This window comes from Salvia splendens, chromosome 9 (genome assembly GCF_004379255.2).
Source record: "Salvia splendens isolate huo1 chromosome 9, SspV2, whole genome shotgun sequence".
Taxonomy (NCBI): Eukaryota; Viridiplantae; Streptophyta; class Magnoliopsida; order Lamiales; family Lamiaceae; genus Salvia; species Salvia splendens.
Genome location: NC_056040.1, coordinates 21,002,743 through 21,020,001, shown reverse-complemented (window position 1 = coordinate 21,020,001; position 17,259 = coordinate 21,002,743). Strand labels below are relative to the sequence as shown.

Below are 17,259 nucleotides of genomic sequence, written 5' to 3'. Positions count from 1 at the left end.
TTCAACAAGTGAATATCTGAATCTAATCAATTGTAAAGTGAGATATAATAAGCGATAAATGGAATGGATGAAATTATTGTAACTTTGGTTGTGTGTATTTAGCAAGTGGGCGGCCCCCAACGACTTATGCAGGTTCTCATATCAGAAAGTTCTCTTCGCAATTCTAACAAAATAATGTAAAATAGAACTTCTTAGCTGAACATTTGATTTGTCTTATTTCCTTGTTCAAATATGTCACATCTCAAATTTTCTTGTAATTATACAAGTCATTTACAGAAAAACGAAAGAAGAAAAAGGAAGAAGAAAGAAAAAGGAGAGAAAATAGTGTATAAATTTGCCCTCCATTCACTTGGGGGTATTTTTGTCCTAAAAATTGTCAAAAAGTGAAAATAACCTTAAAACGTGCATAAGTATAGGGGACGCAAATGATATTTTGCAAGTATAGGGACCGCAAACGTGCATCGTGATAAGTATAGGTCCTAAATATGTAGTTCACTCTAATCTTGTAAATTTGGAGGAAAAAAGGTTTAATATATGGTAACCACAAAAATTAATGTGTTCTCTTTGTCCACAAATAATGTAGTTCGACAAAAGAGTGATATGAGTTTTGAGAAATATAGGCGATATGAGTTAGGGTGTCCACTATGGGGTGCCCGCGGCTATAGCCGCGGGTTGGGGCGGAGGGCGGGCGGGCTACAGTGGAGAGGTGCGGGCGGACACCGAAATGGGGACGGTAGGGGGCGGACGGGCTTCAGCCGACTCCGGGGCGAGGACGCTGCAAAATGGGGGCGGACGCGGCTATAGGCGCGGTGCCTATAGTGGCCGCACCGACCGCCGCGGCTATAGGCTATTTTAAATTTTTTTTTCATTTCAATTCACCTATAAATACACCTCACTCCATTCTTTATTTTCACACCATTCCAACTCTACATCTATAAAAATTTCTCTCACTACAATTTGGGGTCGGAAATGAACAATTTGTGGAGAGATAGCTGGAATGCTCTGATTCAACAGGTGCAACACCATGCCGCCCAGGAGGAAGCGGCCCGTTTGGCGGAGGAGGCGGAGAATGCGAAGGATGCGATCCCTCGTGCCATTACTCATCGGCGGACAATCCCACGAGACCACATCGGTGCGCACCAGCGTCTAATGGATTATTACTTTGTGGATAACCCCCGTTATCCACCCGAGATATTCCGCCGGAGATTCAAGATGTCGCGACGGTTTTTCAACTATATAGCAACGAATTTGGCGGAGCGTTACCGGTGCTTCACTCTCCGGCGTGATGCGGCTAGCCGGATCGGGCTGTCTACGCAACAGAAGTGCACCGCTGCAATCCGGCAGCTTGCCTACGCAGGACTAGCGGACATGTTCGATGAATACCTACAGATGGGTGAGACGACTGGCCTCACGGTGCTTAGGCAGTTCTGTAAGGGGATCCGGGAAATTTTTGGTCGAGAGTTTCTACGGAATCCCAATCCGGATGAGTGTCAGCGCCTACTGGATATGCACGGTTCGATGCACGGGTTCCCAGGAATGTTAGGAAGCATCGATTACATGCATTGGGAGTGGAGGAACTGCCCCGTGGCATGGAAAGGCCAGTTCACTACTGGATTCAAAAGTAAACATCCAACGATGATTCTGGAAGCCGTTGCAGACTACCGTCTGCGGATCTGGCATGCGTATTTCGGTGTGGCAGGTTCGAACAACGACATCAATGTTCTTCAGTCATCGCCGCTCTTCAATGAGGAGTGCCGTGGGGAGGGTCCAGAAATCAGCTTCGTAGCCAACGGTACGCAGTACAATAGTGCCTACTATTTGGCAGATGAGATATATCCGCGGTGGCCCGTATTCGTGAAGACTGTCCGCCAACCGGTTGGACCGAAGAAACAATATTTTGCGCGCAAACAAGAGAGTGCTAGGAAGGATGTTGAGCGGGCTTTTGGTGTCCTCCAATTGCGGTGGGCTATTATACGGTGTCCGACACGAGTTTGGCACGAAGATGATGTCACGAATATTATGTTACCTGTATCATATTGCATAATATGATAATAGAAGATGAAGGCTTTGCGGTAGAGCGATGGGCGCCGGAAGAGGGCGTAAGTACAAGTCACGGTGTTGCCTCCGCGCCGATCCAGATGGGCGTACCACGGAGCAATGAATATTTGATCCAACGCTTCGCTGATATGCCCAGGACCACATCACATAACACACTGCAGGCCGATTTGATTGAAGAAGTGTGGGCACGTAGGGGAGGTGGTGGCGCAGTGTAAACATGTTAGTGATTTGTACTAGATTAAATGTAGCGGGTAATTTTAATTTCAATTTTAATTTAGTGTGTAATTTTAATTTTAATTTTAATTCTAATTCTAATTCTACTTCTAATTCTAATTCTACTTCGTATAGTCGTGTTCTTCTAATTACGTATAGCCCGATAAATTTGTTCATAATTACTTGAAACATTATAAAATGAAAGTTGATTATAGAATTTGAGGGGTGGAGGTGTCCACTATAGGAGGTCTTTATTCTTTTGTTCTAAACAAGTAATGGAATTCCAATTTAATGAAGGAGAATAGATTTATTCTGAATGAGGGAGTGACGCATAATGGTTGTGCGTCGTTATTAATGAAACGCACAATCCTTATGCGTCGTTCTTTAATGACGCACAAGGGTTATGTGTCGTTTAGTAGGCTTTTAACCCCCTGCAGGCAGACGCAGCGCACAGAACACACTTTCATTTCCTCTCTCGGCGATTTCCGGTGTTTTCAGGCGATTTCATCATTATTCATGTTTATTGTGCTTTCATTTGTTAGTTTTCCCCAATTTATACAAATTAGGGCTTGTAGGAAAAATGTCCATAATTGTCATTGTTTTAAATGTTTTTGATGCAGAAATCATGCAAATATTTGTGAGTTTGTATTGGGGTGGTAGAGTAGTTCAACTACCACATATGGGTATTGGTTATGAACCACCTCGTGCGAGGAGCTCTATCATATTAAATTCATGTGTTTCGTATGCTGAATTGGTAGCAATGATATGTGATGCGATGAGAATAGATATGAACCAGTACACAATTGAATTATTACGGAGACAATGTATAGTCTTTGCTTCCGGTATGAGTTATACATGTTCTGTGATTTGCAATGATGAAAGTGTAATGTTTATGTTCAACAATGCTCAAAATTCAAGTGGGTGTATTGAATTATTTGTTGAGTATTCACCGGTGAGGAGTGCAGAAATCCCACCAGTTGTTGATTAAGGTATTGGATCATCTGCGAGGTTTGAATTTGCGAGGGTGAACCAAATGAGCTTTGATCGTAGCATGAATGAGCAGAGAGATGTTGTAGATGTTGTAGATGTTGCTGATGTTGGTGTTGGATTGAATGATGAGGTAGATGTTGCAGATGAGCTTGATGAGCCAAGGCCACTATCTGAGACAGAGCCAGACCCCGATCTCAGTGATGGTGATGGTGCTGATGATGTTGGTGGTAGTTCTGATGATGAGATAGTACCAAGTAAACCTGTTATGCAAGGTGAACAACCACTTCCGGAATACAATCCTAGTGGGTTTAGATTCTTTCGTGAATTACCAAGTCGTCCTTCTGGAGTATCGGATAATGTGGGTGGTAATGAACACAGCCTTTTGTATTGGAATGAGAATGAGCCGCATCGGATTGTGTTGGGAACAAAATTTGATTCCAAGCTACACGTGAAGACTGCTATAACTATGTGGAGTTTGTGGAATGAAAAAACAGTTTAAGGTTGTCGAGAGCAAATTAAGAAGGTGGCATGCTGTATGCAAATTTCCAGCAGGAACGACAGTAACAGGGGCAGGCATCATCAGCACCACCGACGCTGAAAATGCGAGAGAATGTAAGTGGGAGGTTTCAGTTACACAAAGGTCGCATGACGATATGTGGGAAGTTAGGAAGTGGAAGGATCGACATACTTGTGTAGGCCATCGTGCTAATAGAGATCATGCTAACTTTTCATCCCCAATGATAGCTCTGTTGATTCGACATCATGTGCGACAATGTGTTGATTTCAAGGTCTTCTCAATAATAGCTGATGTTCAAGACAGATTTGGTGTGTTAATCAGTTATAAGAAGGCATGGTATGCAAAGAGAAAGGCTATAGAGTTTGTGTACGGTGAATGGGAGGAATCATTTAGGCAGTTGCCAAGCTGCATGTTTGAACCCCAGTCACAGACTACGGGCACAATTGTTGAGTGGAAGCATAACGAGCTGTTGAGTCGGAGGCATACAATGGTGTTCAACTATGTTTTCTGGCATTTGGGCCTGCAATACATGCGTTCCAGAAGGCCGCACCGGTGTTAACAGTGGACGGGGACTCACCTCCGAGGAAGATTTAAAGGTAAGTTGCTTGTTGCTTGTGGTTTTGATGCTAACAATACATGCTTGCCTATTGCATATGCTGTGGTGGATGAAGAAACCAACGACAGTTGGTCGTGGTTTTTGGATCATGTCAGAACTCATGTGGTGAAATACGAGAGAGAGGTGTGCATTATATCAGATAGGCATAAAGGACTCTTGAATGCTATGGAGTCTGAAATCATGACAAGGGCCCCGCAGATACATCACAAATTTTGTTTGCTTCATGTGAGGGCAAATGTGCTGAAGAAGCACAAGGGCACCAATGTGAAGGCCATTATATGGAAGTTGGGTGTCAGTTCTCAGGAACGTAAATTTGCCAGAAGACGTCGAGCACTACATGATGTCAACAGTGGTGCGGTTCGAATGCTGAATAGGATTACAAAAGAATGTTGGTCACTGTGCTACGGTGGTGGACTTAGGTGGGGGTGGCTACAACAAACATGTCGGAGTGCTAAAATAACGTCTTACGGGGTGTGAGAGAGTTGCCGATTAGAGCGTTGGTTGATTTGACATTTTGGAGGACGGTAAAATGGTGGGTGGAGAAGAAGACAACAATAGAACACACCGAAGGTGAATTAACCCCAAGGGCGAGGGACAGACTTGCTAAGAATGACTCAAAGGGGCGAAAACATTACATCACTGTCATTGACCGAGATACAGGAAAGTACCATGTCCGAACTCGAGGAAGAATAGAAAAATGAGTAACAAAGGGCAACAATGTTCAAATAGTCAGGTATTTGGAATCGAGTTGCAGTTGTGGTAAGTGGCAGATGTGGAGAATCCCTTGTTCGCATGCTTGTGCGGTTGCTAGAGACAGAGGTCACGTTATGATTGACCTCATAGATGAGAAGTACTACCTAAGTATATGGAGATCACAGTACTATGGTCAAGTTTCATTTGATGCACCAAGACATGAAGAGTATTGGGGTGCACCTTTATGGAACTTGTGCATCACCCCTCAGCAGTTGATTCCTAGAACGCGTGGCCGAGTTAGAAGAAAGATGATACTTAATCAAATGGATGTCCAAGAGGAAGATGAACCGAGAGCTCCTCGCCGTTGCAGAAATTGCGGGATAGAGGGGCATGACCGAAGAAATTGCTCAGCCGGTGCCGTTCAGTATCTAGGTTTATGTATCAACATTTGTGAGATGTCGTCGACATTATTATGATATGTATTATGTCAGTTATTATGTATTTTATTTGATGAGCTTAGGCAATTTTAGGCTATGTTCGAGATTTTGAATATTTAAAACCTGCCGGAAGACGCATAATGCTTATGCATTACTTCAAACTTAGTGAAATTCACCCGACCGGGCGTTTGGGAAACATAAAATCGCCCGACCGGGCGATAAATCTGGACTTCGAATGCTGTCCGAAATTCCCCCGGTGACATATAAGCGTTATGCGTCACCAAGGAACGACGCATAAGAATTATGCGTCACCAAAGAACGACGCATAATAGTATGCGTCACCGGGTGAATTTCGTTACACATTCGGAGTCCAGATTTATCGCCCGGTCGGGCGATTTTATGTTTCCCAAACACCCGGTCGGGTGAATTTCACTAAGTTTGAAGTAATGCATAATAATTGAGCCCATAACTGAAGAATGTTTTATTATGTTGACTATCATTAGTGTGTTTTCTTTTGGATTTTATGACTTTTCCTGTCTTATGAGGATTAATTAAATATTGTTTATTCCACCATAGAAAACATTCCGAAGAATTTATGTTTCATCACATCAAAAAATGTTCAAAAATCAACTTAGAACCAAAACCTATTTCAATAGACACAGATACCAACATATGACCGAAATCTATCTAGATGGAGGCGTGAACTTTGTCGGAGCTTTCCCTTTGTTCTTCCTTGTTGAAAATCCCCTGAATACATTGTGCATAGCCCTCCCAATCGTACTTGATGAACTCTTTACAGTTGGTCGTGAGGATCCCGCGGTCGGTGGTCGGAATATTACTTCGTCATGTTCCTCCCCGCCCTCTTCTTCCCCGCCATCTTCTTCCCTGTCCTCTTCTTCCACGCCCTCTTCTTCCTGACCCTCTTCTTCCCCCACATGATCCATAAATTGATAATTCTGAAAGTACGTATCACGTCCTGGTTGTGCTGCATCCCAATCAGACACACCGCCAAAGAATGAATCACATGACGCACGTGCCCCCCATTGCGAGGGCTCGTGGCTTGCACCACTCAACTGAGACCATCCTGGTGGATCGTAATCCGGACTCAAGGGCTCTGGTACCGCATACTTGGGTTGCGGCTGCTGCTGCGACAACCTATGCTGTCGTGTAATCCCGTGCCCACCCGGCAGTCCATGACGAAGAGAAGTTGGTGGACGTGGCGGCATGACCACATTTCGACGTTGAGAAGATGGATACTCCATCACATCAGCATGGTTCATCGCACGAAGTGCCGAAGTAGCCATTTCTCGAATCTGCCGGAACCGAGGGTCTGTGTCATGTTCAGAGGTCAAATGCCATATCCCCTGAAGGTCTCAACCTAGATAACACAAATACAAATGACATCATTCCACGGTGAGCAATACAAACTTTAAACTAAAGACATTTTTATATATAAAAACATAACATACCGCCAATAAATTAGAAGAGGCTGCCTCGTTCATCCCTTCAGTTGACTGTGTCCCAGGTTGAACTAGGTACGACACGGTGATCCTATTGTACCACGCCATATAGCCCGGATTAATGCGACCATCCATTGTCGCCGTTGCATGGTCAAAAGTTGCTTGGAACCTGTCGTGTCGCAAGTCCCATTCATCAATGAATAACTTATGTACCTTAGCCCAATCAGCGCCCTTCCTCCCACGGCAGTGACTTTTACTCAAATGGCCGGAGCTATGTAGTATCCTATCACAGTACTGAGGAATACGCTGGTAGCGGTTAAATTGTCGGCAAACGCGTCCAGCCTCATGTGCCTCGACAAATGACCAGCACACCAAATAAGTATCGCACAAGTAGGATGCAGTTGAATCAATGCAGTGCTCAGACAGGATACAGTCTGCATACGGTGTCCACAGAAACTACAAACAAATAAAATAAAAACCACTATTAATTTCATACTATAGTAAGTAAATTCATTAACTAAGACAACACAAATAAATTTCACCTGGCCAGGACGAATCAGTGATAACCGATCACGATAATGAGCTACTGAATGTCGGGGAGCATTTCCAATTTCAGTAACTCCGTGCCACCTATACATAATATTAATGTCAAAAGTTATCAACAAAATACATAATTATGTGAGTTAATTTAAACAAAAACATTACTTGGCTCCACACGGGGTATACGGCGTGTGCATAGGCGATATCAAGAAGGCTGGCCTCAATGTAGGCATTCTTTCCCACTCCCACAGCTGCAAGAGAACCATAGGTCCACCCATATCTCTTCTCTGTCTGCCTACAGAAGTCTCGCACAAATAATGATACAGGTATGCTAAAGCAGCACTACCCCAACTGATATTAGCCACATCTTCCGGATCGTCTAAGGCATTTAACCACATAAAGGGGACCTTGCACCCTGTGGTGTCCGGTAAAATAAGCCCCCCTAACAAGATCAGAGCATGTATACGTGCTCTTTGGATGTATGCATATTCAGGCAGCCCATCACCCAACGGCATCGTCGCTTGGTGGATCAGAGACGTCATCAACTAACCACCGTGCTTCATTTCTGTTTCTGCGTTAGGTATCCATCCTAACAAATCTCTACACTTGCTGGGCCAATCTTCAAATCCAACAGGGTAGTCACGGCCAGTGAAAACACGACCGTCTGCTCTCAAACCCCACAGGCTTTGCACATCCTGTAATGTTACAGTAACCTCACCAACTGGAAGGTGGAAACAGTGTGTCTCAGGCCTCCAGCGCTCGATCAAGGCAGTTATTAGCTCATTGTCCATCCTCATCGGCCTTCCACATTCAACCACGCCTCTGAACCCCCATACATCAAGCCAATACATCACATTTTCATGTATTGGCAATGCCCAAACCTTACTCTCCGTCCTACGAACTCTCAACACATTTGTTGTGCCATTCGCCAACAAAGAGGCTGAAATGTGTTCGTTCTGATGAAACAGTAGTGATGGATCCTCAGGTCCATAACATAACTGTTGTTCAAAACTTGCAGATGTCATCTACTTCAAAACATTCACCCAAGAGATACTAGCATTATATAACTTCAATGTTACAATTTTGCACAATATATACTAGCATACATGTGAAACACACAAATACATGTGAAACACACAAATACGCAACAAAACAACACAAATAAGGGAAAAGCTCCACAAGAGATACTAGCATACATGTGAAACACACAAATAAGCAACACAATAACAAAAATCGACCATAAATTCATCAATTTCATTATAAACCCTAACTTTGCTAAATTAGGGAAAAGCTCCACAAATTAAGCAATAATTGATTAATGTAGCCAAATGGAAGGACAATTACCGAAATATGTTTGGAGTTTGGTTGAAATCTGTCGGAAAACGTCTAAAATCACCGAAAATCATCGAGTAAATCGCCTCTTCAAGCTGCTCCGCTGCTTCTGTCTGTGAATTGGGAGCTTTCTGCCCTCTTAAGCCCGATTTATAGACGTATAACTCTTATGCGTCAATCTTAAACGACGCATAACCTTTGTGCGTCGTTCTTTAAAGACGCATAACCTTTGTGCGTCGTTCTCTAAAGACGCATAACTTTTGTGCGTCGTTCTTTAAAGACGCATAACTTTTGTGCGTCGTTCTTTAAAGACGCATAACTGTTGTGCGTTTCATTAATAACGACGCACAACAGTTATGCGTCACTCACTGAGCCGGAATATATCTAATACTCTTAATTAAATTGGAATTCTTTTAACAGTCATTAACAAAAAAAGAAATTTTCCTCCACTATAGTGGCAGACACAAAATTTTTAGGGCTATGGACAACAAAACTGGGGCTATGGACAAAAACTGGGGCGGGGCTATTGGGCGTGTCCGCATTATAGTGGACACTCTTACAACCCACATTAGTTGTAATATAGTACTATAAGTAAAAAATATTGGCAATAGAATGTGCAAATAAGTTACTACTAATATTATGGTTGTAATAAGCATGTTGTTTGATAGTGTTCATAAATGGAATATGATTATCTTTTGTAAATGTTTAGAAAATAAAAGTTAATTACGTATGATTGGTTTTTATATGGAAATGATAAAATAATTATCACATTTTTTAAATAGGCTATGGTACTCTTAATGAAATTACAATAAAAACTAAACAAATACTTATAAAATGTAAAACACAATAGAAAATCTAAATTTATAAGTTAAAATGTGAAACACGCAAACTATTTAAAATGTGTAAACAGATTATTTTACCGTTACTAAATTATGAGCAAGAATATATAAGTTGCATGGTTAACGGGTTTGTTATTGGTGATTCTGTTTGATACATAAGTTTTAGATCGAATGCTTTAATTAACAATTAATCACCGATCGAGTAGAATGATCACTTCCACCAATTTACATAGTGGAGTAGTAATTGATAAAGAAACATGCAAATAGAGTATTCTGATGAAATTGTAGATAGTCGGAACTAATCTGCATTCATCTGATCACAAAAAATATGCATAGCACTCTCAAAATTGTAACTAATCACGAAGAATTAATCAATGTATGCTAAGATTACACTAATGAAATAGAACGATTTTAGCCTACAAAACAGAATAATTGGCCGACGCCGTCTCCTTCAACCGCACCGCCCCCTCTCCGCCCTCGTCCAAATCCAAATCGTTGGTCCTCCTAAACACGGAATGCACGAGCACCGCCACAAACCCGGCCGCGATCCCCCCGAGGAAGACCGTGGCCTTGGTGAGGAGCAGCAGCGCGACGGTGGAGACGGACAGCACGGCGAGCACGAGGCGCTCCTCCACGCCGTAGCCCCAGACGACGAGGGGCGTGTCGCGGAGGAAATACAGGAACATCCACGCGAACATGGTGGCGATGAACACGATGAGCGCGCCCGGGTGCCACAGGAGGCTCACCAGCAGCGTCAGCAGCACCACGATCGCGTAGTTCACGTGGAAATACCCAGCGTTCGTCAGGAGGCGCTGGAACGCCGCCCCCAGGCTCTCGGGCAGGGACAGGGACGCGATCATCACGCGCCACGACCGCCGCATGCCGATTCCGGACCGGATCCGCCGCCCCGCGCGGGAGTAGAACGGCGAGTCCGGCGCTGGCGGGGTGGCCGTCGAGATTGTGCCGTATACGGTGCTCATGTTGGGAGAGATGTGAATGTGTGGATGAAGATGAAAAATATGTGATACTATATTTGATGGTGCAATTCTCTCTCATTTCCTTTCATCTTGGAGCATCAAATTACTGTTTATTCATAAATTTAATTTAATTTTAATTTTAATTTTAATTTTAATTTGACACTTTCATTTTCGTCGTTATCACTTCAAATCAAAATCAGTATATAACTAATTTCATCACATCTATCATACCATTCAAAATTTATCAATTGTATGCATTCCAACGCGTCAATTTTAACAATTACTCTATTTTAAGATAATTGTTTCTTAACATTTAAAACTAAAGTAAAATATTAATATCCACGCATATATCTCCCTACATTTCATATCATGATTCAAACGTTGGAGTGGAATTTTGATGGTAAAATGTAGCCTAAATACATAGATCCCTGAGGCTTCATTCCTGTTCGTGTAACTAGACCTATATTGAACTTTTGCATTATGTTTTATTTGAGTACGATTATGAACATGTAAAGAAAGTAAAAATAATTATACAGTGTTGAGAAATCCAAATGAATCAAACGTTGAGCATGCCTTATTCAACTTGTTTTTTTAAACCAAAAATAAATGTAAAATGATTCTAATGGCTTAATGCTACAAGGCAGAGCAGACAGCAGTAATTGATATCTCAGAAATAGTTGGGAAAGTTGGGAGACACATATTTCAGTTTTGCTTCAGTAAAAATATTGCTATTATAGACAATACATAAAATTTACCAACTACAGTGGGGACCAGTAGCACAACATAAAAATGCTGTTGTAAAACAATTACTTCTAAGTTGCAGGTGACTCTGATAGCTTGTCTTTTGAAGAAGTGAGGCCTTCGAGGTTTAGGTCTCCGATACCTCTAGGAGGGCCAATGCTGCAACGATCCGTGTTATGCAGCGATATGGCATCTTTAATCTTCTGAAACTGCAAGAAGATTTTGTAAATGCACTCGTCAACATTTCAACATCAACATCATCTGGTTCAGAGAATAAACCTCATGTGATTTCTCTTTTTCAATTTTACCCCGGTATATTAAGTGGTAATGAAGAAGAAATGTATGGTGAAGTGCTTAAAGACTAACCTAAGACGATGTGCCAGCCAGTAAATTGTTTGTCAATTAGTTATGAAACCTTTAGTAGTTACAAGAATAGCTCAAAGATCCCTATTTCCAGCAAAGAAATAAGCATTGCCTCAATCAGATGGTCTCAAAGTTGTACAAATGCAAATCCGTCTCAAGTATTAATGGAGATTAGTTACCCTTAACGTGAATGCTCTGATCTCTTCAACAATTATAAAGTGAATCAATTGAGCAAGTGAGAGAAAATGAAATGCAAGTGTGTTAAGTTCACTTACTTTTGCAAGGGAACAAGAGAAGGATTCGAGCTGTCCATCTGCTCCACGGTAGAAGTGGAAATATGGAAGAACCTTGACATTCAAACTCTTGCACATGGGCTTGTTCTCATCAAAATTGACTTTCAAGAACAAGATCTCTGGATGCTCCTGTGCTGTTCTGCAAAGCTGATAACAGGAAATGTTTTAATTCAACTTACATTGATTTAATAGACTTACTGAGCATTCAAAATGAATAACATTATATTTTACTGTGGCACAGAATTAGCCGGAAACTGTTATAGATTAACTCAATTTAAGATAGCACAGCAGGTTAGGAAGTTGAATAATAACCATTCAGGCTATTTGAAAAAGAGGCAGGAACCCAGTGAAATGGTGTGGGGAAGAAGCTTTCGTGATGAGTAAGAAGTTTCTAATAAATTGTTGTGAATTTAGGCTTAAATTCGCATTAGGCCAATTTTGCTGTTGAAAGTGAATATTATTGATTCAGTTAGGGATACTTGAGTTTTGTTTGAATCGCAAGTATGAATTATTTCTACTTCTTGCAACTATTCCAATATATCTCGGAACAGAGAGAAGAGAAGAGAAGAGGAGCACCCAGTTTATTTGGGGAAGTATTTTAACCTGAAGGGTGTTCTAGCATTTTCCATGGCTAAATGGGTAAGGTCCTGCTTTTTGCATAAAATTTCTTCTCTTTGTTCAAGGGAACATTTTGCGATTTTTATACTTAATATCCCAAACTTTCTAATGACCATCATGTTTAAGCATTAAGAGACAATGATATTACCCTGCAGAACAATGAACCTTTCAGGAGCCTATTTCTACGGTAACGATAGAGCATATAATTAGTATAAAATCCTGGGGAAAAATACCTTAGGGAATAATGCTTTACAAGAAGCACACCATGTACCATAGAACTCAACTATAACCAGCCTTTCTCCAGCCTCACTCAAGGCAGTTAAAAATTCATGTGTTGAGTGAATATCAATCATGTTCGGTCCAGCACTTCTTTCCCACCATTTGGGTGGCTCAGTTTCGGTAACGGTTGCACATACCTGTTATCATTTACCCAGAAAATTAGATACTAGTAATAACTTAAGAAATTACAAATATCTGAAGTGACCACATAAAACATGTGGAGTATCTTTTTTTAAAATTTTCATTTTTTTGAAACAAGTTGTTTCTTTATGGAACAGTGATTATTTACCAAATCTGGAGGACTCAAATATTCATGCATGCCCCGTACCAGATTGAAATGGCTTAGGGTGACCAGCTGAACTTATAAACTCATTTAAACAACTTATAAGTTGTTTAGGAGCTTACAAGCTCTTGAAAAGTTTTTGGCAAAATAACCTCCTCAACAGCTTATAAGCTGTAAAAATAAGGTCCGACAACTTATAAGCTCCCCAAATATTAAATTTCTCAATCCTACCTTGTAAGTTGATGGCTCAGTTGCATCGCCACAGATCAAGAAGAAGAGAAGAAAGAAGCTCAAGCGAGCTTCGAAAGTTCAGTGACCGTCCGATGAAGTTTTAGTTTAGAGATTAAATCCTGACCGTTAGATCTAACTAGCCGTTAGATATCTTAGCTTAAATAGTAGTTAAGTTTGTTGAGAAGTCAGTTTTGTACACCTTCGGTTGTAGCTCTTTTCCCAGTTCTCTCTCAACGAAATAAAACGATTTGATTTCTTCGTCGCACATCTTCTCGTTCAATCAATTCTTGCTCACACGTACAAATCACACTCAATCATAACAAATTGGCGCTGTATGTGGGAAGAAGAAATTCTTGAGCTGAATTGATTTCACGTTGGGGAGCGAATCCGCGAAGAACGATGGCTTCTAGGTTTGAGGCGGAGAAATTCACGGGCAAAAATGATTTTGCCCTTTGGAGAATGAAGATGAGAGCTCTGCTGATTCAGCAAGGCTTGGCGTCGGCGCTTACGGTCGAGGAGAAGGATGAGAAAGGGAAGGAAGCCTTGGATGAGAAGGCGATCGCCAAGAAGGCTGAAATCGAGGCGAAGGCGCATAGCGCTATTGTGCTTTGTCTCGGAGATAAGGTACTACGCGAAGTTGCAAAAGAAAAGACTGCAGCAAATATCTTGACTAAGTTGGAAGAACTTTATCTCATGAAATCTCTGGCAAATCGGCTGTCTATGAAGCAGCGCCTATACTCCTATAGGTTCTTGGAAGGAACTGGGGTCTAGGAGCAGTTGGAGGAGTTCAATAAGGCGGTGGATGACCTTGAAAATATCGATGTGTCGATAGGAGATGAAGACAAGGCAATCCTGCTATTGAACGCTCTGCCGCAATCTTTTGACCAATTTCGTGATGCTTTTCTATATGGTCGTGATAGAACCATCACATTACTTGAAGTTCAAACAGCCTTGAGGGCAAAGGAACTCCAGAAATGTGAGTTGAAGGCTGCTGGATCAAATGCAGAAAGCCTCAACGTTAGAAAGTACAATGGAAAGAAGTTGTTCAAGAAGCCTCAGGAGCCTTTCAAGAATGTTTCAGCTGGTCAGAAGGAGACACGCTCCTGCCATTGGTGTAGAAAACCTGGCCACTTGAAGAAGGATTGTTTTGCTTGGAAAATTAAACAAGAAAGTGAAGGAAAGGTGGTTAACTCAGCTGAAGGAATGGAGGATGAGGAGGTGAATTATCCAAACACTTTGATAACTTTTTATAAGCTCTCTAAAATTAGCTTAGGCAGCACGAATAATGAAATAAGTAGACTGCCCTACTCCAGGAAAATATGAAGCATATCATAACAAGTAAAACAACCTAAACACTACTAATACTCCTAGTCCTTAAACACCACCAGTAACTAACCGGAGAGAAAACTCATCTAATCCAATCAATCCCTGCCTAATCCAATGTATAAATATAACTCCTAAGAAACATAACGACCAGTAAAATAGGTATTCTGGAGGTCAGAAGAAAGAAGACATTTCATTTCACGCAAACTTACCTTCTAAATTCTAATGATTTCATCTTGAGACTGGAAAAAACTGATTATAGGTTTTACCGTTTACACTCTCTGGTTCCATAAGATCTATCCTTAAATATTATAGAATTTTGCACACATAATAAAGGTGTTATCAACTAACATCAAGCAGATCATCTATCAGAACTTCAAGTAGCAGTTGAGCATGCTTAAAATGCAATATATTACAATTAATAAAAGGTCTTGGTGAGAACTTCTTGGTATGTCGCATGATTTACACAGGTCAAACAATAAATCTCTATTTTCTGATTGCATTTCACAATGCACAATTTCTCAAAGCAAAAGGAGAGAGCGAGAGAACAAACACAAGCAAAGAATGGATATGAAGCAACTGACCAAAGGAAGTTTAGGGATAGACATAGCTACATTCAAACTGCACCTCAACCAACCGAGGATTCACAATACAGACTAACTCTTTTATAACCTACAAAATTTAATCTAGAATCTATCCATTGTTTTAGAAAGATAGGTCGGGTATGCAGTTGGAAAATCAGATTTATATGTTTTATCTTATTTAGAACTTAGAAGAACCTTATAAATAAAAATAGATTTACAATTGCAAAGATTCCTACCTTTTTATATTGCCATGTGTACATTGGTCACAAAATAAGAAAAGATTGGCATGTTAAATTATTTAAAAGCTTACAGAAAGCAAAACTTATTTACTTTTATGATAGAAATGGCATTGCGAATTAAGCACCAGTAAATATTCAGGAACAAATTGGGCAATCCAAGTCTTAAAAGTTCTCCAGCCATAAGTTATACACCAATTTGCATATGGAATGTGAAGCTCGAAAAGGCCATTAGAGCACCAAAGTGTCCCTCCTCCTTAATGACTTTCATTAACGGGCTAGGACGACATTGTTGACAACATTAAAGTGTTATGAAATATGGCAAGGTACTCTATGAATGCAAGCCATATTGCGTAATTAGCTGTTAGTACTTTACTCCACAATACCATTTTGACCATCATACTTTCTTTTTCCAGATCAGATAATCAAAATGGGCCTTGTAGTTAACTGCAGTTCTTTGCCTACAAAGGCATCACAAGTATTGCTAAGACATGAAGAACTTTACCCAACTTCTCTTAAGTTTCACAGGAAATATGGCAGACATCAGGAACAATCAAGATGGATCAAATAATAAAGCATAGTAATCATGTTCTCAATCCTTCAATTACTCAATTAGTAACTAGTCTCATATCTAGATGATCTTGATGCAGGATAAGTCCCAAGAGTTTTCCACAATTAGTTCTTGAAAACCCCTACATGAAGCAACCAACTGAAACCAAACATCACTCCAGTTCCTTCTTCCACCCAGTCTTAAATTCAGCTCGTGCAAATACAAATTCACAATCACTTCTTATCAATTTCAACCACGCCATCTTAAATTTTCAATTGAAAGTCGGTATCTTTACCTTAAATTTCCCAAGTTTCCTGCGGCGTTTGAAGGCAATCGAAGCGCCACCACTAACAGAGCAAAATTCAGAAACAGAAACTCCACTTTTCTGCAAACGTGTTTGATTTGGGGGAAGAGCCCGGTGACAAGAATTCAAAGAGGAAGAGAGTGAAGTTAAGAATGAATAAGAAAATCGTTGAGAATTGCAAACTGCATCAGCCATTTCACGAGAAAGAATTCGCTTCTTCCCTAAAACCCTGGAGAGCGTGTGGTTTTTACGATTGATTTGCTTCAAAATTGATTCCTTTCACCATAGTACTAAACAGTCCCAATATATACAAAAAATGGAGAGAAAGAGGGAGGAAGGAGAAGGTGTAACATCAATGGAAACAAAGCAAAAAACGGAAGGAAAGAGGGCTTAGATGTTTGTGGGTGACTCACACGGTTACCCGGTGTGTGTGTGGGTATGAAATTGCAGACGCGGGGGAGCTAAAAAAATGTGATGATAAGAATGTGTGAACGAGAATACAGGATGATGAAGGTGATGAAATTGTCTGTTATCTACTCCTTAATTTGGTTTGTGCAATAATCTATCTACAATAAGATGATAGTTTTGTGATGGTCTTAAATTAATTGACAATGTTTTTAACATGAAACTTAAATACAACTATAATATCCTGAGTATCATACTATTATTTTTAAAAGTGAGCATCCAAGATAGGGACGGACTAACACTAAAACTAACTAAAAACCAAGTGATGTCACATCACTAAGACATCCAACAACTTGTCATATCATCAAAACTAATCA

The 17,259-nt window shown here is 40.8% G+C and overlaps 2 protein-coding genes across 3 annotated transcripts; both read right to left on the bottom strand.

Annotated features, from left to right (window-relative positions):
* Positions 1 to 10,111: 10,111 nt before the first annotated feature.
* Positions 10,112 to 10,576, bottom strand: LOC121749283 (PRA1 family protein F3-like). The gene has a single exon (XM_042143868.1). It carries the CDS (start codon positions 10,574 to 10,576, stop codon positions 10,112 to 10,114), a length of 465 nt encoding a protein of 154 aa, XP_041999802.1.
* A 770-nt stretch (positions 10,577 to 11,346) lies between these two features.
* LOC121748264 (thioredoxin-like 2, chloroplastic) lies at positions 11,347 to 17,045 on the bottom strand. Of its 2 annotated transcripts, XR_006039423.1 has the most exons (5): positions 16,469 to 17,045; positions 12,921 to 13,103; positions 12,052 to 12,216; positions 11,780 to 11,860; positions 11,489 to 11,622 (listed from the first exon to the last, which is right to left on the bottom strand). XR_006039423.1 is itself a non-coding variant. In XM_042142507.1 (4 exons), exons 1-4 carry the CDS (start codon positions 16,670 to 16,672, stop codon positions 11,485 to 11,487), a joined length of 690 nt encoding a protein of 229 aa, XP_041998441.1. In that variant the 5' UTR covers positions 16,673 to 17,040; the 3' UTR covers positions 11,347 to 11,484. The 2 variants fall into 2 exon arrangements, 1 of the variants encoding a protein (XP_041998441.1); XM_042142507.1 differs by lacking the exon at positions 11,780 to 11,860 and having other exon boundaries at positions 11,347 to 11,622; positions 16,469 to 17,040.
* Between the last annotated feature and the right edge of the window lie 214 nt (positions 17,046 to 17,259).

Bases quoted from the DNA above. Each gene is read 5' to 3' on its own strand.
- LOC121749283 (XM_042143868.1), bottom strand. From the start codon at position 10,576: ATGCGGCGGTCGTGGCGCGTGATGATCGCGTCCCTGTCCCTGCCCGAG.
- LOC121748264 (XM_042142507.1), bottom strand. From the start codon at position 16,672: ATGGCTGATGCAGTTTGCAATTCTCAACGATTTTCTTATTCATTCTTA. The intron at 13,104-16,468 runs GTAAAGATACCG...AAATGATAACAG, and splicing joins GGAAACTTGGGAAATTTAAG to GTATGTGCAACCGTTACCGA. The intron at 12,217-12,920 runs GTATTTTTCCCC...TCCTGTTATCAG, and splicing joins GTAAAGCATTATTCCCTAAG to CTTTGCAGAACAGCACAGGA.